The 24,045-nt window shown below is 44.4% G+C and overlaps 1 protein-coding gene and 1 non-coding gene across 4 annotated transcripts in view; one reads left to right on the forward strand and one right to left on the reverse strand.

The window, feature by feature from the left end:
• The window catches only part of PHF20 (PHD finger protein 20), a 168,612-nt gene that overhangs the window by 139,345 nt on the left and 5,222 nt on the right, over positions 1-24,045 (forward strand). For all 3 annotated transcript variants that reach the window (XM_021665827.2, XM_021665829.2, XM_064382354.1), the window contains 5 exons: positions 1,767-1,945; positions 12,328-12,427; positions 15,788-15,983; positions 17,987-18,398; positions 20,429-20,612. In XM_021665827.2, coding sequence (XP_021521502.2) covers positions 1,767-1,945; positions 12,328-12,427; positions 15,788-15,983; positions 17,987-18,398; positions 20,429-20,612 — 1,071 coding nt within the window. The remainder of the gene's footprint in view (positions 1-1,766; positions 1,946-12,327; positions 12,428-15,787; positions 15,984-17,986; positions 18,399-20,428; positions 20,613-24,045) is intronic.
• Positions 13,116-13,222, reverse strand: LOC135277063 (U6 spliceosomal RNA). The gene has a single exon (XR_010344673.1). It is a non-coding gene; the product is annotated as a U6 spliceosomal RNA (small nuclear RNA).

Below are 24,045 nucleotides of genomic sequence, written 5' to 3' on the forward strand. Positions count from 1 at the left end.
TGGCATGCATCTGTAATCCCATCTACTCAGGAGGCTGAGGTGGGAGGAACGCCTGAGCCCAGGAGGTCAAGGCTGCAGTGAGCCATGATCATGCCACTGTATACTGGCGTGGGTGACAGAATGAGACCCTGTCTCAAAAATAAATAAAATAACAATTAAAAACTATTGCTTAAAAATGCTGATAGACACGAAGTGTGTATTTGCTATTGGAAAAATGGTGTCAATAGACTTTCAGTGTTGCTGCCACACATCTTCAATTTGTAAAAAAAAAAATACAGTATCTGTGAAGTATTAATAAATAAAAGTATTAATAGTTATGAATGACTTAGAACAGTGTCTGGTACAGAACAAGTGCTTAGTAAAAGTTAGCTGTGATGATAACTAATCAGCATCAAGTGATTCTGGCTCTGATTATTTTTGGAATCTTCTCCTTCCTCATTCCGCACTGTCTACAGAGTTTTTGTTTTTTGTTTTTGAGACGGAGTCTCGCTCTGTCACCCAGGCTGGAGTGCAGTGGCATGATCTTGGCTCACTGAAACCTCTGCCTCCCAATTCAAGTGATTCTCCCGCCTCAGCCTCCCTAGTAGCTGAGATTACAGGCGCACACCACCACACCCAGCCAACTTTTTGTATTTTTAGGAGAGACAGGGTTTTGCCATGTTCGCCAAGCTGGTCTCAAACTCCTGGGCTCAAGTGATCCACCCACTTTGGCTTTCTAAAGTGCTGGGATTACAGGCGTGAGTCACTGCGCCTGGCCTGTTTGTTTTTTGAGACAAAGTCTTACTCTGTCACCCAGGATGGAGTGCAGTGGTGTGATCATACCTCACTGCAGCCTCTAACTTGCTAGCTCAAGGGATCCTCCTGCCTCAGCCTCCTGAGTAGCTGGGACTATAGGCATACACCATCATGCCCTGCTAATTTTTTTTTCTTTTAGTGGAGACAGGGTTTCACCATGTTGCCCAGGCTTGACTTGAACTCCTGAGCTCAAGTAATCCTCCCCGTTTGGCCTCCCAAAATTCTGGTATTAGAGACATGAACCACCATGCCCAGCCTTTGTTTACAGAGTTTTAAAGGTAGCTCTGGATATAGACAGACTGTAAGCCATGTCCTGGCTGGATGGGGTGAGGCTGAAGAACATGTTGGAATTGTCAGGAATGGTAGTCTGTATGGTTCATAGGGAGTTGTATCTCCTCTGCCACACAGTTCTATGATCTTGAGTGGCCACTGCCCTTGGGCCTCATTCCCTTAGTGGAATGAGGAAATGGAGTTGAGTTCACTGCCAGGCAGGGTGCTTCATTTGGGCTGTTACTAAATGACAGACCCAAGGACAGACTGGCATCCTTGCCCTGTGAATGTTCATGAAGGAGTGGGACCATAAGGTCATTTTTTTTTTTTTTGAGATGGAGTTTTGCTTTTGTTGCCCAGGCTGGAGTATAATGGTGCGATCTCGGCTCGCCGCAACCTCCGCCTCCTGGGTTCAAGCGATTCTTCTGCCTCAGCCTTCCAAGTAGCTGTGATTACAAGTGTGTGCCACCATGCCCGGCTAATTTTGTATTTTTAATAGAGACAGGGTTTCTCCATGTTGGTCAAGCTGGTCTCAAACTCCCGACCTCAAGTGATCCACCTGCCTCGGCCTCCCAAAGTGCTGGGATTACAGGCGTGAGTCATTGCGCCTGGCCTATAAGGTCATTTTTCATTCTTGACAATCAGAGGTTTTTTAATTTTATAACTTAAAATAGTAACTATTATTTTCCCTTTCCTCATAGAGGAGGATAATTTGAGTGAGTCCTCTTCTGAGAGCTTTCTCTGGAGCGATGATGAGTACGGCCAAGATGTGGATGTGACCACCAATCCAGAAGAGGAACTTGATGGGGATGACCGCTATGACCTTGAGGTGGTCCGTTGCATCTGTGAGGTCCAGGAAGAAAATGACTTCATGATTCAGGTAGGCAGAATTTCCAGGAAACAGGTCTAGAGAAGCACAAACTGGTTCTTGGAGGGAATTTTGAGGCCAGCAACTATGGCAAGTCGTACCAGAGCCCCAGATACACAGTATGAACAGCAGCAGACTGAACTTTGCTTTTTGGTTTGGCTTCCTCAGAGTTCCAGGCTGCCATACCTAGTCCACTGATGGAATAAGAGAGGACTTTAGGGATCACTGAGTCTAAACCTCATGCGCTGCTTGAGGCAACTGGGACCCTGCAAATGGGAAGGGTTTTGCCTGTGGTCGTAAAGCGAGAAGTTGAGCAGCAGGGACTGAAATCGTTGGAGAGGCAGTTTAATTTTCCCATGGACTCTTATCTTCTCTTTGACCTAAATTTTTTTTATGGTCCAAAGTCATGCAGGCTGGCTTTATAACATTTGTGTTTCTTTTTCTTTCTTTCTTTTTTTAACCCTTCTTCTCATTACACAAGTTTCTTTTACTTTATTTTCCTGATGTTTGAGTCTGTCATCTCCATCTCTAAGATGTGCCTATGGTGGGTAGGACCTCCTTACCTGCTTGAGGAAACCATCCCAGGCCAGCACCTGCCTGCCCTGGCCCTTGTCTGTGAATCGCAGTCTGGGAGAGGTGGTGCTGTCTGGCTGGCTCCTAAGGATGTCACAGTCTTGACAGCTGCCTAGCTGGCTTGGGGACCTGAATTTTTAAAAGTCATGGTTATGTCAGGTGTGGTGGCTCATGCCTGTAATTCTAGCACTTTAGGAGGCCAAGGTGGGTGGATCACCTGAGGTCAGAATTTCGAGACCAGCCTGGCCAACATGGTGAAACCCCATCTCTACTAAAAATACAAAAATTAGCTGGGCGTGTTGGTGTGTGCCTGTAGTCTCAGTTACTCAGGAGTCTGAGGCATGAGAATTACTTGAAGCCAGGAGGCAGAGGTTGTAGTGATCCGAGATCACGCCACTGCACTCCAGCCCGGGCAACAGAGCAAGACTCTGTCTCAAAAAAAAAAAAAAAAAAGTCATGGTTATATTGGTTAGGATTTTTTTTAGGGCAAGTACAAATATTGTTGGGAAAATAGACTGGGTCCTAAGACTCAGAGGCAGGCTTCCCTTTAGGTTTGAAACCTAGAATTCCATCTTGAGGGGCTTGGTCTGCCTTGTCTCCTGCTTCTCTGGAGTCCTTTTGGTTCATTTTGATTTTGCTCCTTGCTTAGGTTTTCTTGGAAAATACAAAATGGTCACCTTTGGCCTCTCCTCAGTTTTATGTTTTTGTGTTCAAGAGACTAGCTTGATCAAGGTCAGAGTCTTAGTCCCAATTCTAAATTTCTGAGTAAGGAATTCCAGCCAAATTTAGGTCAAATATTAGCCTTTGGAACCAGCCACCTGTGGCCAGAGGGGAAGAAAGTTTGTTATGGGTCAGATGCTCACCCCCTCTTCTAGTTATCTAGTCTGGTGGTAGTAGAGCTTACAGAGTAGGGACAGGGACAAAAAGACTGCCTGGGGCCCACCTGTGTTATTTTGTGAGTCGGGGCTCAGGGGTTATTCCCAGTAAAGGGGGTGGCTGCCCACCGTCCAATAAGGATCTGTATAGCCTGTTGAGAGATAATGAGAAACAGGCCCAGCCCCTTTGGCTTGCTTTCTGTGTTAGAGTGTTATTTCCTTGCCCTTTTAGTGTTGTAGGTTGGCATGGCCTGGATTTTTGGTGTTTTTTTTTTTCTCTTTTTTCCCCGAGACAGAGTTTTGCTCTTATTTCCTAGGCTGGAGTGCAATGGGACTATCTTGCCTCACTGCAACCTCTGTCTCCTGGGTTCAAGCGATTCTTCTGCCTCAGCCTGCTGAGTAGCTGAAATTACAGGCATCTGCCACCACACCCAGCTAATTTTGGTATTTTTAGTAGAGACAGGGTTTCTCCTTGTTGGTCAGACTAGTCTTGAACTCCTGACCTCAGGTGATCCACCTGCCTTGGCCTCCCGAAAGTGCTGGGATTACTGAGCCATCATGCCTGGCAAAATATTTTTGTTATGGTAATTTTTCTTTTTTTCCTTGAGACGGATTCTTGCTCTGTCACCCAGGCTGGAATGCAGTGGTGGGATCTCCACCTCCCAGGTTCAAGTGATTCTCTTGCCTCAGCCTCCCAAGTAGCTGGGACTAGAGATGCCCGCCACCACGCCTAGCTAATTTTTGTATTTTTAGTAGAGATGGGGTTTCACCATATTGGCCAGGCTGGTCTTGAACTCCTGACCTTGGGGTCTGCATGGCATGGATTTTTAAAATTCATTTTTGGATCTTTACTTAATATACAGTTGTGTTTTTGCATCTCATCTTTGAATTTGTTATCTTTGTACTCAACAGTATCCTTTCCTTTTATTTCTTGAAACATTGGGACTTTGCCATAGTTCTTTAAACTTTCAGAAAGACTAGAGAGTGAGCAAATGTACTTGTTTTTTTGCCTTTTATTTTCTCCAGGGTTTTAAAAAAAAACAAACGCTTTTATTTTAAAATAATTATAGATTCACAGGAGGTTGCAAACAAATGTATAGGAAAGTCCCATGAATTTCTTGGCTGGTCTTCCTTCCATGCCAACAGCCCATAAACCCCTCAGTAGGATATCAAAACTACAAAGACCAGTTGACATCGGCACAATCAGTAGAACATATTCAGATTTTACCACTGATCTACACACACTCATTTGTGTGTTCATATAACTCTGTGTGCTTTCATCACAAGTATAGCCTTGTGTAACCACTCCCACAATCAAGGTGAGATTCCCTCATCGTACCCCTTATAGACATACTTACCCCTAACCCTGGAAACACTAAACTGTTTTAACTCTCTATAATTATGTAACTTACGATTCTTGGTTAGTGGAATCACGTGGAGTGTATCTTTTTGAGAGATGCTCTTTTTACTCTGTATAATATCCTTGAGATTCATTCATGTTGTTGTGTGTTTCAGTAGTCATTTATTCTTATTGTCCAGTAGTATTCCATGCTATGGATATACCACAGTCACACTCTTTTTGTTAATAGAACTAAAGCAACTCTGTGGAGCTAAAGCAGCTGTGTACAGCTGAGTAGTGATTTAAAGTTTCTGGAGTGTTTTCACAGTACCATATCACCTCTAACAAGGTTATCTCAAGTCATTTACTTGGGAAAACAAAATTAGGAAGATATGATTTTGTTCATGGTTGTAGAACCATTAAATAAGTCATCAGATTGTGATTTGAACCCAGGGCACCCAGTCAAATGCTCTTTCCCTATAGGGCCTTAGCTATGGGGATTTATATTTACAGCTGAGAAGTGAAACAAAAAAAAAAATTGTTTTTGAAACATAATAGTACCATCTAGGCTGGCTGACTAACCCCTCCCCAGCACCACCAATACACACATGCGTGTACGTACACACACACATACACACACTTTAGGCTGAGAGAGAGTCTTACCTTTTTGAATAGGCCTCATAGTAACCTCTGGGATTCAAAGGTACCTGATACTTAAGACCTTTAGTATACCTTGGTTCAGTGGTTTTCAAACATTTTTGATTTTTGAATATTAGAACCCCTTTTCCTAATGGACTGTTTCATAGAACCCCAAAATGTGTAACAGGTAACAGTAACAGTTTTGAAAGTTCAAAATGGATAATCTTTACTTGTGAGGCCAAATATGAATGGTGGGCATATTCCCATGAATTCTGATATGCTGTCAGAGCTACGAGTGACAGACAGTTGATGACTTGGAGCACTTCAATGGCTCATTTGTTTTTCTCTATTTGGTTACACAACAGTGAGACAAGCATGATACACATGGCCGTTGTCAGGGTGACTTTTCCCGAACAGCATGCTGTGTAGTCATTTTGATTAATCAGAGATGGGAGGACAAGCTCTGTTCTGAGGACAACATAATACTGAGCTGTCCTAGCAATACAAAATTGTGTGTGCTGGCAGGCTTCACTGTCTTAGCATTTGGCCTGGAACATGTTTGAGTGCACATCTTTTTTTTAAAAAAATTGTCCTATCTTAAAAACACACACATTTTGCAGACTCTCTGAAGCCCTGTCGACTGCTATTAGATAATTGTTGGCTGGGCATGGTGGCTCACACCCATAATCCCAGCATTTTGGGAGGCTGATGCAGGAGGATTGCTTGAACCCAGGAGTTCAAGACCAGCCCTGGAAACATAGCAAGACCCCATCTCTACAAAAAATAAAAAAACTAACTGGGCATGATGACGCATGCCTGTAGACTCAACTACTCGGGAAACTGAACTGGGACAATCACTTGAGCCTGGGAGGTCGAGGCTGCAGTGAGCCCTGTTCATTCTGTTGCACTCTAGCCTGGGTGACAGAACGAGACCCTGTCTCAAAAAAAAAAAAAAAAAAAAAAAGAGAAAAGAAAAGAAAATTGTTATATAATATGAAGACTATTATTTTTTAGTATTTTTTTTAAAGTTTGTTTTTAAAAGGATGTTGAAGATCTTTACTTTCTACTCTGTCATCCCTGAGCATATGCTCAGTTCTAGGCCTTCTTAGCCTGATCAGATTTGCCCTTTATCTGCCTGTTAAAATCTTCAGTGGGTGAGTAATGAATGTCCCTCCTGGAAAAGCTATTCTGCCTAACAGTATGTAACCCATTTCTGATCCACTCTGGTACTTTCTCCGTTGATTTTTCTGTAAGTAGCAAGGATCTTGGGGTATTTGAGGGTAGAGGTTAATGTGCCATTATGTGCTACATGAAGAAACTAATCTTGGAGCATCTGGGGCCACCTGAGCATGGCAGAGTCAGGAACCAACTTGATCTCCTGCTTCCCAGGCTCCACAAGACCTTGTATCTTGAGCACACTTCAGAGCTCCTTGGCTTTTGTTCTAGAGGACTTTTCTGTGCTGTCCACCTGAACCAAGAGTGTCCACCTGGCTTTATATTAAGGAGGGACAGTTTCTGACTGTTCTGTCATTGTGAGCAATGTACCTTTTCCACTCAATAGCTTTAGCAAAAGGCATAATTAATTTAGAGGGAGCTAGGTAGAACAAATACGATATAAACTTTTAAAATGGATTGACTAGGTAGGAAGACATGAATAAATTTTTCTTAAATCTTTACCTTAAATTGATATTTTGAATAACCACAGAAAACATTTAGAGTGTGTTTTCTATAAGTGCATGTATTACTATAGTGAAATAACTTTTTGGATAATTTTCATTATATGAGTAGTATCAACATTTGTTCAAGTATATCACTATTTGATCTTACTTACCAGTGCTAATTTAAATCACTGGAAAGTTAAAATCCTACTTAATAATCATGGGTATTTGAGAAATCTGGGTACCACATAAAAATGAACATCAAGAAATACATTTCATATTTAAATTATTTTAATTGCCGTAGAGTAGGTTTTGTTAAGCTTTTCCTTAAATTGTTAGATAATAAATATTTAGGTTTTGAGGGCCATATGGTCTTGTTGCACCTGCTAGATTCTTCTTCAAGCAGCTGTAGGCAATATGTAAAACAAATTTTTACCTGTATGGTTGGGTGTGGTGGCTCACACCTGTAATACCAGCACTTTGGGAGGCTGAGGTGGGCAACTCACTTTAGGCCAGTAGTTCAAGACCATCCTGAGCAACATGGCAAACTCCGTCTCTACAAAAAATACAAAAGTTAGTTAATTGTGATGGTGCACACTTGTAGTCCCAGCTTCTCGAGAGCCTGAGGTGGGTGGATCACTTGAGCCTGGGCAGTCAAGGCTGCAGGGAGACGAGATCGTACTACTGCACTACAGCCTGGGCAATAGAGTGAGACCCTGTCTCAAAAAACAAACACTCCTAAACAAATGAGTATGGCTGTGTTCACATAATACTTTATTTACAAAGCAGGTCAAGCTGGAGTTGGCACATGGGCTGTAGTTTGCTGACCTTTGCCCTAGAACAACAAGTATTAATATGTATTAAGTGCCCAACTCCAGTAAAGATTATGTAGCAGTTTTAACAAGAACCCCATTTTAGTGACCTAGCACTGTGGCTCACACCTGTAATCCTAGCACTTTGGAAGGCTGAGGTGGGAGGATCGCTTGAGTCCAGGAGTTCAAAACCAGCCTGGGCAACATAAAGACATGCTGTTTCTATAAGAAATTAAATAAAAAATAAATAAATAAAAATTTTAAAAAAGAATCCCATTTTAAAGTTTTGGTTATTTTAAAATTTATATTATTTGTTGCTAGCTAATGCACTCACATAATTCAAAGTCCAGAATGCACACAGAGAAATACTTTATCCTCATCTTATCACCAGCTACCCATTTCCTGGAGTCAGCCCTTATCAGTTTATTATATATCCTTCCAAAAACATTCTTTGGCTAAATACACAATAGGAAATGTATTTTCTCCTTTTAAAAATTTTTTGGTAAAATACACATAACAGTAAAAGTTACCCTTTTTAGGCCTGGCATGGTGGCTCATGCCTGTAATCCTAGCACTTTGGGAGGCCAGGGTGGGTGGATCACCTGAGGTTGGGAGTTTGAGACCAGCCTGACCAACATGGAAAAAGCCCGTCTCTAATAAAAATACAAAATTAGCAGGGTGTGGTGGCACATGCCTGTAATCTCAGCTACTTGGGAGGCTGAGGCAGGAGAATCGCTTGAACGTGGGAGGTGGAGGTTGCGATGAGCCGACATCACACCATTGTACTCCAGCCTTGGCAACAAGAGCGAAACTCCGTCTCAAAAAAAAAAAGTTACTTTTTCTTTTTCTTTTTTTTCTTTTTTGAGACAGAGTCTTGCTTTGTCACCCAGGCTGGAGGACAGTGGCACAATCACAGCTCATGGCGGCCTCTAGTTCCTGGGCTCAAGGCCACCTTAGCCTCCTGAGTAGCTGGGACTACATGCACACATCATCACACCCTGCTAATTTCTTTAACTTTTTGTATGTTTCTCAGGCTGGTCTCAAACTCCTGGCCTCAAATGATCCTTCCTCCTCAGCCTCCCAAAGCACTGGAATTACAAGTGTGAGCCACCTTGCCCTGCCTAAAAGTTACCATTATAACCATTTTTAAGCATACAAGTCAGTGATATTAAGTACATTCACATTGCTTTGCAACCATCTCTTTTTTGTCGAGATGCAATTACATTTTATGTATAGTATTTTCAACATCTTTTTTCATTTAGCAATATGTAAGTTAAAAACCATTTCATTTTCTGCATAATGGTTGGATCATGTTTTGTTTTATTTGTTTATTTATTTATTTATTTATTTATTTTTTATTTTATTTTTTTTTTTTTTGAGACGGAGTCTCGCTCTTGTTACCCAGGCTGGAGTGCAATGGCGCGATCTCGGCTCACCGCAACCTCCGCCTCCTGGGTTCAGGCAATTCTCCTGCCTCAGCCTCCTGAGTAGCTGGGATTACAGGCACGCGCCACCGTGCCCAGCTAATTTTTTTGTATTAATAGAGACGGGGTTTCACAATGTTGACCAGGATGGTCTCGATCTCTCGACCTCGTGATCCACCCGCCTCGGCCTCCCAAAGTGCTGGGATTACAGGCTTGAGCCACCGCGCCCGGCCTTGTTTATTTATTTTTGATGGAACCTCGCTCTGTCACCCAGGTTGGAGTTGAGTGGTGCTATCTCAGCTCACTGTAACCTCCCTCTTCCGGGTTCAAGCAATTCTCCTATCTCAGCTTCCTGAGTAGCTGGGACTATAGGCGTGCACCACCACGCCCAGCTAATTTTTTGTATTTTTAGTAGAGGTGGGGTCTCACCATGTTGGTCAGGCTGACCTCAGGCCACTAACTCATGACTTGAGGAGATCTGTCCACCTTGGCCTCCCAAAGTGCTAGGACTATAGGAGAGAGCCACCATGCCCAGCTCATTTTTTTTTAAGCTATATAAATACTTGATCCACCTGCAGTTTTGCCAGGTATATAGTGAGGACTATGGCTCCCCATTGTACTAATACCATGCCTCACTGAAGTGCCACCTTTATTTACTTCATTTCTAAATGTATTTAAATCTTTTTCTGGTTTTCTCTTCTATCGATTCATCTTTCTACATATTTGCTTGTACAATTCTATTTTAATTATTGTACCTTTATAATTTTTATAATTTTAAAATATCTGGTAGGGCTAGTGTCTCCATATTGCTCTTTCTTTTCCACACATTTCCCGGCTGTTAATTTTAGAATCTTTTCTAGTTCCAAAGCTATTAATTTATTATTTTAGTGAGACTAGGTTTTGTTTTATTTTGTTTTCCCTTTGAGATGGAGTCTTGCTCTGTCACCCAGGCTGGAGTGCAGTAGCGCAGTCTCAGCTCAGTGTAACCTCCACCTCCCAGGTTTAAGCGACTCTGAACCTGCCTCAGCCTCCTGAGTAGCTGGGATTATAGATGCCTGCCACCACACCTCCCTAATATTTGTATTTTTAGTGGAGATGGGATTTCACCCTGTTGGCCAGGCTGGTCTTGAACTTCTGACCTCAAGTGATCCACCCGCCATGGCCTCCCAGAGTGCTGGGATTACAGGCATGAGCCAATGTACCTGGCCGGAACTATGTTCTTTTTATAAATTAACCCAAGGATAATTGATATCCATATGTTAAACTCTTGGTGTCCAGAAATAGGGTGCACTGTACCATTGACTTAAGTCTGTGTTCTTCAAATAGTATTTACATTTTTTTTTCAGAGAGGCCTTACATGCGTATGTTTATATTTAGGTATCTTATCTTTTAGTTTGTTTATTATTCTCATTCATTTCTTAATTTAAACTTAAAGGAATAATGTATTTTAGCCACACCTACATGAAAAAAGTTATCATGGGCTCAGCACAGTGGCTCACACCTGTAATCCCAACACTTTGGGGTGCCAAGGTGAGCAGATCACAAGATCAGGAGATCAAGACCATCCTGGCTAACACAGTGAAACCCAAAAAATTAGCTGGGTGTGGTAGCACACACCTGTAATCCCAGCTACTTGGGAGGCTGAGGCAGGAGAATCGCTTGAATTGGGAGGCGGAGGTTGCAGTGAACCAAGATTCCGCCACTGCACTCCAGCCTGGGTGACAGAGCGAGACTCTGTCTCAAAAAATAAAAATAAAAATAGAAAGAAAAAAAGTTATTTTGAAACTGAACTGTATTTGATTCATTTTTGGTGAATCCTGGTTTTCAAAATACAAAGTCATTGGTAAGACAGACTTTTACAAATTATTAGTCTGTTTTCTGCTACTAACCGCCTTTTTATCACTTTACATTTCTTCTCTGAGCCTTAGTTTCCTCATCTGTAAATCGAAGAATCTAAAGCAGATATCTAAAGCCTATCTTTCCTGCCCATCTTGATTCTGATGTGATTAGCTTCCTAGAGGCCTTATATCTGCTCAGGGAAGCCTTGAGGCTGGGACCTATGTGACTCCCAGTGGTTGAGGACCATCTGAGCTCTGGATTTCTAGTCCCTCGTGGCCAGGCTGGTGGACCACCATCAAAGTCATGTCAGGAATCTCACTGTCCACCTTCTAGGGCTAATTTGTTTGGTTGGGTAGTTAAAGGTTTAGGGCCATGGTTTGGAATTGCTTGAAGTGCCCGAGTATCTCCATGGGAGTCTGCCTTTGCTTTTCATTCCCTCCTCTGGACCCTAGCTCTCAGACCTACTATCCTCAGGCTGTCCACAGGTCTCCCAGTGCTACCCTCATTGTCAACTCCTTCTTTTCACTCTCTGCCTTCTGGCCCTCTCCCACTTGTCCCCTCAATACTCAGGGAAGGAAGTAGAGCCTAGTAGTTGAAAGAACTGGCTTAGCAACTAGCCAGGCTTATATTCTGATCTGCCTTTGCCTTTCATTAGCTGTGTGATCTTTGGTAAAGTTTAGGGAGAATAAATGCAAAGTACTAACTGTGATTACTCGAGGAGGGGTCTTAGTGAATTGGCTTGCTCGTTAGTGGTTAATAGTATTAATAGTAGCTTAATACATAAAGCTATGTGCTGGACTCTATAATAGGAGCTTTTATATATGACCCATTGAATCTTCACAAACAGCCCCAGGAGGAGGGTAGGAATTATATCCCATTTTGCAGATGGGGAAAGTAAAGCCCAGGAGAAGTGACCTGTGCAAAGTCATGCAGCTAATGAGTGTCTAAGCCATAATTCAAACTCAGCTTTAAGATGTCACTAATGGGACTGAGGAACTGAATTGTTAGCTTAACTTGTTAATTTCAATGTAGAGCCACATGTGGCTAGTGGCTACCATGTTAGACAGTGAGGTTCCAGATGTGTGGCAGCAGCTCAGTTCCATGTTAGTCAGGAGGGAGTGCTCCTTCCTCCCCTCTCCTATCCTCCCATGCCCCTCCCCTCAGCAGGTGGGTCTTACTTTTGGATGGAGAACACCTTCTGAGTTTAATTTTTGTTGCTTCTTTAATTCTAACAGTGTGAAGAGTGCCAGTGCTGGCAGCATGGGGTCTGCATGGGATTACTGGAAGAAAATGTGCCCGAGAAATACACCTGTTATGTTTGCCAAGACCCTCCAGGTAGAGATTCTGGAGTCAGGGATATAACAGTATGTAGCCTTTTCCTTGGCACAGCTGGCTGTGACACATTCTAAATGTCTGTGGTCTTAAGACTCATTTCTTCAGTATCGGCTAGACTCCAACTCCTCGCCTCTGATGCTATCCCACCTGGTGGCCAGCTGTCCTGAACTTAGCAATAAGAGCACATGTGTGAAGGGGCCCACCTAGTGGAAGGCCTGACCTTGAGTTAGAACTTTTCCTTTTCTTTAATTATGGTTTAAAAAAAAATGCATGAAGCCAGGTACAGTGGCTCATGCCTGTAATTCCAGCACTTTGGGAGGCCAAGGCAGGTGGATCACCTGAGGTCAGGAGTTTGAGACCAGCCTGACCAGTGGGGTGAAACCCTGTCTCTACTAAAAATACAAAAATTAGCTGGGCATGGTGGCAGGCACCTGTAATCCCAGCTCCTGAGGAGGCTGAAGCAGGAGAATCGCTTGAACCCAGGAGGCGGAAGTTGCAGTGAGCCAAGATTGCGCCATTGCACTCCAGCCTGGGCGACAAGAGTGAAACTCTGTCTTAAAAAAAAATGCATGAGATCTACTCTCAACAAATTTTTAAGTGTACACTACAGTATTGTTATTAACAACTGTAAGCATGGTGTTGTACAGCAGATCTCTAGAACTTTCACCCTGTGTGATTGAAGCTCTATAAAAATATGTAGAAACTTCATAAGTTTGAGTGTCATCCTTGTGTAGAGGCCATGCTAATCTTTTCTGTATTGTTCCTGTTTCACTGTATGTGCTGCTGAAGTGGCACCTTTTCCTTTTCTTGAGGACTCATAAGGATGGGCATGTAGGCTCTGTCTTTGGCTTTGGGGGGCTTTTGGAGGGTTAGAAACCTGCCTCTGCCCCCTGTAGCAACGTCTGCCCTTTGTCATGTCACTGTTATCCTGAAGGGAGCTATGCCTTTGAGGGGAAGGAAGAAGGCATGGTTGGGCAGAGCCTGTTGCTACCCTAAGCAGTGACTTAATTCCTTAGCAGGATCAGTTAGTTCCATGGCTATAGGGGTCACCTGTGGCTCTTGGTTGCTCCTTTCCAGAAGGGGTGGATTGTAAATGTGCAGTTCATTGTCTTGCTTTCCATGGGATGGTGACATTGTCTCCCATCACCAACTGTAAGTTCTCTCCCTCAGCTCTAGTCCCTTGATTCCTTTAGAGCTAGACAATGCTTGAGAGCCTCTGCTTCTGTTATTCCTTTCTGTCCGATGAGGTGGACCTGGTGCTTCTACTCCCGTTTTTGCTTGTGAGGAAGAAATTGATCCTTGAGGATACAGTTGACTCTCCTAACCTCATAAAGCAAATTGGAATTAGAACTGGTTTGCAGAGTCAGATCTCTTGATTTTGTTGGTTGTCAAGGGAGGGACTGGCCACCAGTTCATTTAACAGCAAACAGGTCCCCACTGGGCCTAAGGACCTCTGTTGTGACACTCTCCTTGTACTAGATGAGTCCATAGACTGAGAAGCATCTGGCTTCACTTGTCCCTTTATCCCAAGGAAAGAATATAGTCAGAAGATTCGATAGGTGAACAAACACAGGTCCTGAAGGGACATGACTGGCCCAAGATCACACCACCAGCTAATGCCAGACAGGTGATGAGAACCAGTTGTCTCATACCTTTGTCTTGTAAAACAGATAGTGCAGCTCTGAATCCTGCTGCTCTAGGCATACCTGCAGCAGCTGCCCCTGAGGTTCCCCCTTTTAATCCTGAAGGCTCCTTAGCATACCTTTTAAAAATCTTTTTTTCCTACCATGTCTTTCTCTCTACTTTTCCCTCTTTAGAAGTCACACACACCATCTTCATCAAATCCTGTGCACTAACTGAACTTACATGACTTTAATCGCTGAGATTGTGAATAGAGTCTTCCTTGAACTGAGCACGGCATGTCTGCCACAGAGTCTGCATTTATAGACTAACTGTAGTAGATTGGACTAAAACTTTAACAGATTCGTTTTTTAAAGGCTACTTAAAGATATTTTTAACAGAATCAAGGTGTATCTCCACCATGTGTGTTAGTAAAGGCAGAAAGAGCCCAAAGACCTTAATAGGAATCACCTGAGTTTTTCGGGGTTTGCATAGATATTGACAGTCGAACTGCAGTCTGGTTGAAAGCTTCTCCCTGGGATTCAGGAGTTCATGTTGACACGTCACATGTGCTTATGTTTTCAGTCCTTCCTAAGGAGCCCTGTACCGAATAGGACGGCTAAAGCCATCCAGTTCCTATGTTGTTCTAATGGGTGGGTAACTGGTCCAGAGAAGGGAAGGGGCCTGATCATCTGTTTAGTTAGGTGGTAGGTGTACATTTGCAGGGGGACTTGAGGCATCTTTCCATTCATTTGATAAGTCCATTAAAGATGCCTTTCACCAGGCACTGGTGATACAACCATGAACAAGATAGTTTCTACTCTTTCTGCTCTTAGCCATGTTGGGGGCCAGAAACAGAAGTTAAAACAAGTTAAATAAACAAGACTATGTTAGGTAGTGATGAATACTGTGACGGGAAAATCAATAAGATGATTATGAGGTACTGATGATGCTGTCAACTTTGGGAAGTAGCAGAAGGCCCCTCTCCAGTCTGGGCAACACAGCAAAACCCCATCTCTACCAAAAAAAAAAAAAGAAAGAAAAATTAGCTAGGGCCCAGCTACTTGGGAGGCTAAGGTGGGAGGATCACCTGAGCCCAGGGAGGTTGAGGCTGCAGTGAGCCATGAACATGCCACTGCACCCCAGCCTGGGCAACAGAGTGAGACCCTGTCAGAGAAAAAGAAAACAGCCTCTCTGAGGAGGTGGTAAGGAGCCAACCCTGCAAAGGCTTGAGGAATAGTGCTGCAGACAGAGGGGATGCTCAAGTGAAGGTCTTGAGGCTGGAAAGAGTTTGATGTGTTTCAGAAACTGAAAGGAGGCCAGTGTAAGGGTTTGGAGAGGAAGGCAGGAAGGAACTGGGTCCTGTGGGCCTCAGTAAGCCAGAGTTAGAGAGTTAGGGCTTTGGGTATTCTCCTGAGAGCAGCAGGAGGCAGTGGAAGGTTTTAAGTCGGGTAGAGAATGATCTGATTTAAATTTAGAGGTAATCCAGGTGCCCAGCTCACCTCTGGCCATTCCAGGAAATCAGGAAGTATACATGCCTCATTTACTACCTTATCCCCACTACCTAATAGAGAGCCCAGCATATTATAGGTGCCAAGAAAGTGTACACTGGATGAATAAATGAGCAAAATGAATATACTAATCTATTCTTCCACTAGTTTGTGTGATAATTGTATGATAGTGATGAAACGGCCTGGGTTTCCTTCAGGCCATGTTTTAACCCTCTTGTCACTGCTGCAGGTCAGAGGCCTGGCTTCAAGTACTGGTATGACAGGGAGTGGCTGAGCAGGGGACATATGCATGGACTGGCATTTCTAGAAGAGAACTACTCCCATCAAAATGCCAAGAAGATCGTGGCCACCCACCAGCTTCTTGGTGATGTGCAGAGAGTGATTGAGGTTCTGCATGGCCTGCAGCTCAAGATGAGCATCTTGCAGTAAGTGTGGCACCTGCAGTGTCGGGAGCATTCTGGTCTGGCTCGGGCTGGGGCAGGGTAAATCTGAGAAATTGGAGAGCTACCAAAGCAACCATAAAACTGAGTTTGAGACCTTTACTAAAAATTATCAGTTACATTCTTTAAAAAAATTTTTTTATTGAGTAATATCTTACATATAATTAAGTTCATCCATTTTAAGAGTTCATTGAATTTTGATATTGTATGCAGCCGTGCAGCCACCACCAGAATCAAGATATGATGTGTGTATTTTGGTTTGGTTTTTGTTTGGGTGTACAGTTCTGAGTTTTTTTGTTTGTTTGTTTGTTTGGAGACAGAGTCTCACTCTGTAGCCCACACTAAAGTGTAGTGTTGAGATCTCGGCTCACTGCAGCTTCTGCCTCCTGGATTCATTTCAGCCTCCCAAGTAGTTGGGATTACAGGTGCATGCCACCATGCCTGGCTAACTTTTTATATTTCCCTCCCTTTTTAAGGCTGAATAATCTCCTTTTATGTGTATGCCACATTTTGTTTATCCCTTTTTTCTTTTTCTGGAGACAGAGTCTCACTCTGTTGCCCAGGCTGGAGTACAGTGGCACCATCTTGGCTCACTGCAACCTCTGCCCCCTGGGTTCAAGCAATTCTCCTGCCTCAGCCTCCTGAGTAGCTGGGACTACAGGTGCATGCCACTATGCTTGGCTAATTTTTGTATTTTGGTAGAGACGGGGTTTCACCGTGTTGTCCAGGCTGGTCGCGAACTCCCGAGCTCAGGCAATTCGCCCGCCTCTCAAACTGCTGGGATTACAGGTGTGAGCCGCCACACCCAGCCTTGTTTATCCCTTTCATGCTAAATATTCCTTTTCTTTTTTTTTTTTCTTTTTAAAGAAAAAGAGATGCGGCTTTGCTTTGTTACCCAGGCTGGAATGCAGTGGCTATTTATAGGCAGGATCATCACGCACTGCTGCCTCAAACTCTTGGGCTTGAGCGACTCAGCTGTTTTTTTTTTTTTTTTTTTGGAGACAGAACAGGCTCTATTACCCAGGCTGGAGTGCAGTGGCATGATCTCAGCTCACTGCAACTTTCACCTCCTGGGTTCATGCAATTCTTCTGCCTCAGCCTCCCAAGTAGCTGAGATTACAACTGCCTGCCACAATGCCCAGCTAATTTTTGTATTTTTAGTAGAGACGGGGTTTCACTGTGTTGGCCAGGTGACCTCAAGTGATCTGCTCGTCTTGACCTCTCTAACTGCTGGGATTACAGGCATAAGCCACCGTGCCCAGCCTTGCCTCAGCTCATTCTAAACATTCTTGATTGGTAAACAAAGTAAAATTGAAAGCTGCTGGAACAGATATTGTTGGCAGGCCTATTCTCTAGCACAGTTGTTGCTCAATAAAAATCTGTCTTGGTGGTTTGCTCATAGAAAAAAGTTTTTAACCTTTTGGAGTTGGATTTCTGGCTTTTAGTGGCCAGAGAGTGAAATTTAGTGTAAATTTCCTCCTGTGGTTGCGTTCTGTATGTCAGATGACCCAACTTCATGTAAGCTATGATAAACACACGTGGCTCTTATTGGGGTCTGTTGGCTTTTTGTTGTTGTTGTTGAAACAGAGTCTCATTCAGTCACCCAGGCTGGAGTGCAGTGGTGTGATCTCAGTTCACCACAACCTCATAATAGCAGACAGATCAGACAGATAATTAGCTCAGCTTCACAGAGGAAGAAGTAGGAATGAGGCTGGTTGAGTGAGCTGTCCCGGAGTTGAAATTCAGTCAGGTCTTCCGACTAAGAGTCCAGTCCTATTTACTGTGTGTGACCACAGTGGGAGCTCACTAAGGAGTGATCTCCTAGGAGACCAAGGATTCACATTCCCTCTTGTTTAGCAAATGGTAGTGTGTGGTCAGATAGCCCATGTGGGAACTGCTGTTCCTACTGGGAGAGTCTTTAGGAATTGAGAACCCCTTCAGTGATGCCAGTTACTCCAAAGCCCATGCCCTCTTTGCCCTCTCAACAGAAGCCGGGAGCATCCTGATCTGCAGCTGTGGTGCCAGCCTTGGAAACAGCACTCAGGGGAGGGGAGATCTCATTCCAAAAACATCCCTATTACTGACACCAGGAGCAAGGAGGAAGCCCCAAGCTATAGAACTTTGAACGGGGCAGTGGAGAAGCCCAGGCCCCTGGCCTTGTCCCTGCCGCGTTCTGTGGAGGAATCCTATATCACCAGTGAGCACTGCTACCAGAAGCCCCGCGCCTATTACCCTGCCGTGGAGCAGAAGCTGGTGGTGGAGACAAGGGGCTCTGCCCTCGATGATGCGGTCAACCCCCTCCATGAGAATGGCGATGATTCCCTCTCCCCGCGCCTGGGCTGGCCTCTAGACCAAGACAGGAGCAGGGGGGACAGTGACCCCAAACCCAGCTCCCCAAAGGTATGTGGCTGGCTTGTACTTGTTCTTCATTCATTGCGTAAGTGCTTGTAAGTTCTCCTCCTAGGTTTGAATGTCCTATTGGAGATATTTATTAATAAAACTGTATTTAAATTTGCTTACCAGAGATTTTTCTTTTTTTTTTGAGACGGAGTCTTGCTCTGTCACCCAGGCTGGAGTGCAATGGCATAATCTCAGCTCACTGTAACCTCCACCTCCCAGGTTCAAGCGATTCTCCTGCCTCAGCCTCCTGAGTAGCTGGGATTACAGGCATGTGCCACCATGCCCAGCTAATTTTTGTACTTTTAGTAGAGACAGGGTTTCACCATGTTGGTCAGGCTGGTCTCGAACTCCTGACCTTGTGATCTGCCTGCCTTGGCCTCACAAAGTGCTGGGATTAAAGGTGTGGGCCACCGTACCTGGATGTATTTTTTGGTTTGCCAACCTGGGTGCAAAGTCAGGAAAGCCCACTTAAGCCAAAGATCATGGGTTCCAGGAAGCACAAAATGGCATAGCCATTGTGGTGGGTTGGGGAGGGGGGTGGGCGTGAAGGGTGGGAGAAGTGGGAAGTAGCAAAGAGAAATGGGTTAGGAAAACTCATCTTTTCTTTAAGTCAGTTTGTATTATAATTGCACCTTGGTGCTAATTAGCATGGGCAAACAATGAGTCAAATGTTTTGTTAGGCAGAATTTTTTCAATCGAGTTTTATGATAGCTTTATTTTGACTTTTAACTTTGAAGCCCTGTGGTAAAAATGGTACATTTTGTCAAAATATTGCTGGTTTCATCAGTTTTCCCAAGAGCCACTTCCACTTTTTGTTTTTCAAGTCATTCTCTTCTGGAACCTGTGTCACCTCATTGCCCGGAGTCTTCCTAACTGCTCACTAGGCTCATTGTGCCCTGTCCTCACTTGTCAGTGAGGCTTTGTGTGATTTGAGAGCTTCTCTACCTCGTTGTCCTTACTTCCCAGACTTTCTCCTGCAGGTTGGTGTCCCCAGCGTTAAATGCATTGCTGCATAGTGCTGAGAGGGGATCCTAGATGACAAGCCCCTCAAGGAAGGGGATTGTACCTCATTCATCCTTGTGCCCCTGACTGTGTCTAAACAGTATTGGGCAAGGTGGTAAGGACACAGTCTTTTGAGACAGACCCAGTTTCTGTTCTGGGCTCAGCCCCTTACTGTGTGATTCTGAGTGCGTTACTTCATATTCCTGACCAGACCTGTTTTCTAGCCTGTAGAATGGGGCCAGTGAAGCCCCCTCAGTTACTGTGGAATGTATTTGTGAAAATCCCTCAGCACACTAATTTGCACATAGTAAGTACTAAATACATATTAGCTAGAATCTACTTCATTTCAAATAGATGAATGAAAGCTTGAGATACCAAATCTAGAAAAGGTTTGTGGTCCTGTGGATCAGGCAGGTTTCCTAGAGGTATCTGGCACACAATACAAAGTCAGGAAATACTGGGCCTCAGTAATGTAACCGCAGTTAACAGTCTCTTCCATATGGTAAGCTGACTGTATGCTGGCCTTGCTTTTATGTGCCTTATCCTATTTCATCCTCATGAACCTTCCAAAATAGGTTTGATTACCTCCATCTTCCCACCGAGAGAGCAGAGGCTCAAAGAAGTGAAGTAGTCCATCCATTTGCACATTCAGCAGGAATCTGAGCTGAGAGCTGAAACTCATTGGTGTGACTCCTGTGTACCAACCCTTGTGTGCACTAGCCCTGCTCTAATCAGGTCTCAGGGCTCTGGAAGCCATTCTGTGAGGCCTAGGTTAGGCTAGGACATTGGCCCAGTCAGTAGGAAGCAACTGTGGGTCCCCTGAGCTACAGTGCGCCACCTTGAGGTGGTTGGGATTGGTACAGTGGGCAAGTTTCTGCCCAGTTCCTAACTGGGAAATAGGAAAGGGAGGTAGGGATTTGGAGTATGAAACTGCAGCTGATATTTCAGATGGCCGCAAACGCTGGCTAGTTGAGAAACGGGCCAAGGGCTGTCTCCATGCAGTAACTTCCATGGCATTGCATCCCCAGGTGAAGGAATATGTCTCCAAAAAGGCTCTACCAGAGGAAGCCCCTGCTCGGAAGCTGCTGGATAGAGGCGGAGAGGGGCTGCTGAGCTCCCAGCACCAGTGGCAGTTTAACCTGCTGACCCACGTGGAATCTCTTCAGGATGAAGTCACGCACAGGATGGACTCCATTGAGAAGGAGCTGGACGGTAGGGCTCCTTCCTTGGCCTCCTGTGCATTGGCATGCACTCTGAGCACCCCCAGATGAGTTGCTTTCTGAACCCCCCAATCTGAGTTTCCAGGGACCGCTGGATTCTTTGCTTCCCTTCTTTTCAGCCTCTCCCCACCTCCATTCTCCTCTCAGGACGGAGGAGCCTTACTTTGAATTTTTATCAAGCACTTACAAGATCTACATGATGTTGGGTTCCTGCCTCACATGTCTGATCCCTTCTGTAAAGTTGAGTATGCAGAGAGGGGGCAACAGACAGTCCTGCTTGCAGGAAACGTGTGATCTAAGAAAAATCTTTACAAACAAGTTCTGTGAGAAATTAAAATTCTGACTTGAGTTTTAGGGTATCTGAGGATTTAATCTGAAAAACCTTTTTCTTCAATCTTTGATAAAATCTAAGATGAAGCTTTCTTCTCTTAAGCCAGTAGAGATTTGAGAATTTGCCTGAGTCATTTGTGTAGCCCTGGGTATTCCTCCCAGACACTGGTGGTCATGGACAGGCCTGGAGAATCAAACCTGTGATGTTGAGCATGACCAAGTTTAGTATCTCTTGACTTCCAGGAAGTTGATGGTTTTGGTTGTTGAAATATTCCCTAATTATTTGCTTTCATGTTAAAAATGGAGGCCAGTTAAGAAAGAAATGTTGTTTGAGGATTCTGGGTATAGTCAGGCTATGATTTTTTTTACTGTAACTGGGGACGTAAAACATACTTGAAATAACTCAGGAGAAAATGCCATATGCTATACAAGTGAGGGCCATGAGTTGTGGCTAGGACACGTGGCAGAGGCTATGCCAGGAAAGGAGAGTGCTAACAGGAGGGCTTCCTAAAACTGGTATTAAAGTGGAGCCTTAAGGAGAGTGATGGTGTTTCCTACTGGAGAGGACTCAGGGTGGATGATCTAGTTCGACTGGAAAAAGGGTTGTCACATTGGAGGACAGTGAGAGAGACAGCAAGACCCGTCTCTAGGCTAGGTGTGGTTGCTCACACCTGTAATCCCAGTACTTTGGAAGGTCGAAGTGGGAGGATTGCTTGAGGCCAGCCTGGGCATCATAGTCTCTACAAAAAAAATTAAAAATTAGCCACGTGTAGGGGTGTAATCCCAGCTACTTGGGAGGCTGAGGTGGGAGGACTACTTGAGCCCAGGAGTTGGAGGCTACAGTGAGCTGTAATTATGCCACTGCACTCCAGCCTGTGTCATACAGACCCTGTCTCTAAAAAAATAAACTAAAAAAAAGGGAATAGTAACTGATGCCACTGTCTGTGAAAAACATGCTATTAGAGAGCTGAGGGAGGATATAATGCTAGACAAAAAGTGTAGCTCTTTAGAGAATGGCAGTGGGAGTGGCTCTGAGTCCCTGAAAAGAGGATTAGCACCATGGAAACAGGCTGAATGTTTGCTTGTTGCCCCAGGTACCTTCCCTTAGGGGAGAAGTTAAAGCCTTCTCACATCTTACCTCCTTAATCCTCTTCTGTCAGGTTCGGCCTCTCTACCTCTGCACATGCTGAATAGGCAGTGTGGCAAGGATGCTGGCCTCACAGAGGACCTCTTGTGTGTCTCATGGATTCAGGGCCACATATTCTGTACATTTCTAAGACTCTAGGACCTGAGAGAGATACCAAGGAAGCATTAAAATAAATGATAAACCTTAAAGATTTTATTTAGGTAAACAGACTTTTGCATAGTATTTAAGATTCATCAGAATCGCTTTTTAGGGAATCAACTCTTTATTTAAAAGACCAAGATAAACTGAGTTTTCATAACTAAAATAGGAATTTGGATGTAACATTCCTTTTTTATAAAAGTGGCCTGGTTAGCCAGGCTTGGTGGTGTGCGCCTGTAATCCCAGCTACTTGGGAGGCTGAAGCAGGAGAATCACTTGAACCCAGGAGGCTGAGGTTGCAGTGAGCTGAGATCACACCACTGCACTCCAGCCTGGCTAACACAGCAAGACTTAGTCTAAACAAATTTAGAAGCTTGGCGTGATATCTCACACTTGTAATCTCAGCACTTTGGGAGGCCAAGGAAAGAGGTTCACTTGAGGCCAGGAGTTCAGTGTTACAGTGAGCTATGATCGTGTCACCATACGCCAGCCTGGGTGACAGAGCAACACCCCATTTCTTTAAAAAAAAAAAAAGCTGGGCCAGATGTGGTGGCTCACACCTGTAATCCCAGCACTTTGGGAGGCCAAGGTGGGCGGATCACCTGAGGTCAGGAGTTTGAGGCCAGCCTGACCAACACGGAGAAACCCCATCTTTACTAAAGTCAGCCTCCCAAATAGCTGGGATTACAGGTGCACACCACCACACCCAGCTGATTTTTTGTATTTTTTAGTAGAGATGGGGTTTTACTATGTTGGCCAGTCTGGCCTCGAATTCCTGACCTCATGATCCGCCCACCTCAGCCTCCCAAAGTGCTGAGATTACAGGCATTGGCTACCACGCCCGGCTATTCTGCATTTTTAAAAGAGACACTTGGGGTGGTGCAGCACATGGTGTAGAGAGGCTGGGGTCCAGAGGAATTGCTGTTGACTGCCCACAGTGTCCTGGCTCTGCTCTTCAGCCTAGCAGACCTAAACAGACAGCTTCCATACCAGGAACTCCACACACTCCTGTTAACTAAACTCGGAGATATTGAGTGGCTTAGACTCTTTCAGTCTGAGTGTTGGTGCACTGTGCATGCCTCCTGGGCCACTGTAGTATTGGGATGTCTTTGGTGAGCCTGGAACCAGATCCAAGGTGGTTAGGGTGACCTTAAGAGGGGCCTCTCAGCAACTGTAGGATCATCTTGCAAAAGATTGACTCTCTCTCTGCTGTTGGACTAACCCATCCCGTCCTGACTGCCTTTTCTCCATTTATCTTTTTTTTTTTTGAGATGGAGTCTTGCTCTGTCTCACCCAGGCTGTAGTGCAATGGTGCAATCTTGGCTCACTGCAGCCTCTACCTCCCATATTCAAGCAATTCTTCCTGCCTCAGCCTCCCAAGTAGCTGGGACTACAGGCACGCGCCACCACACCTGGCTAATTATGTATTTTTAATAGAGTCAAGGTTTCACCATGTTGGCCAGGCTGGTCTTGAATTCCTGACCTTAGGTGATTCACCTGCCTCAGCCTCCCAAAGTGCTGGCATTACAGGCATGAACCACTGTGCCCAGCCTCCCCATTTATTCTTGTGTCTGTTTGCTAAGCAGTCCCCTGTCTCCTTCTAGTTTTTTTTTTTTTTTTTTCTTTTAAGACTTACTGGTGTTTTGAAACTGGTCACTATCCAGTTTTCTTGCTCAGGAGGCCACTAGATCCTCTCATGTGACTAATCCTTTATTCTTGGTATTCAAGCTTAAGTCTGAGGAGGCAGTCTTATTTTTCTTATTTCCAAGTCCTTATACTTGCTGGAATCAGGAAGAGAGAGGGTTCCTCC

The sequence above is a fragment of the Aotus nancymaae genome, unplaced genomic scaffold (assembly GCF_030222135.1).
Source record: "Aotus nancymaae isolate 86718 unplaced genomic scaffold, 86718_ANA_hifiasm-v0.15.2.pri h1tg000029l, whole genome shotgun sequence".
In the NCBI taxonomy this organism is placed as follows: domain Eukaryota; kingdom Metazoa; phylum Chordata; class Mammalia; order Primates; family Aotidae; genus Aotus; species Aotus nancymaae.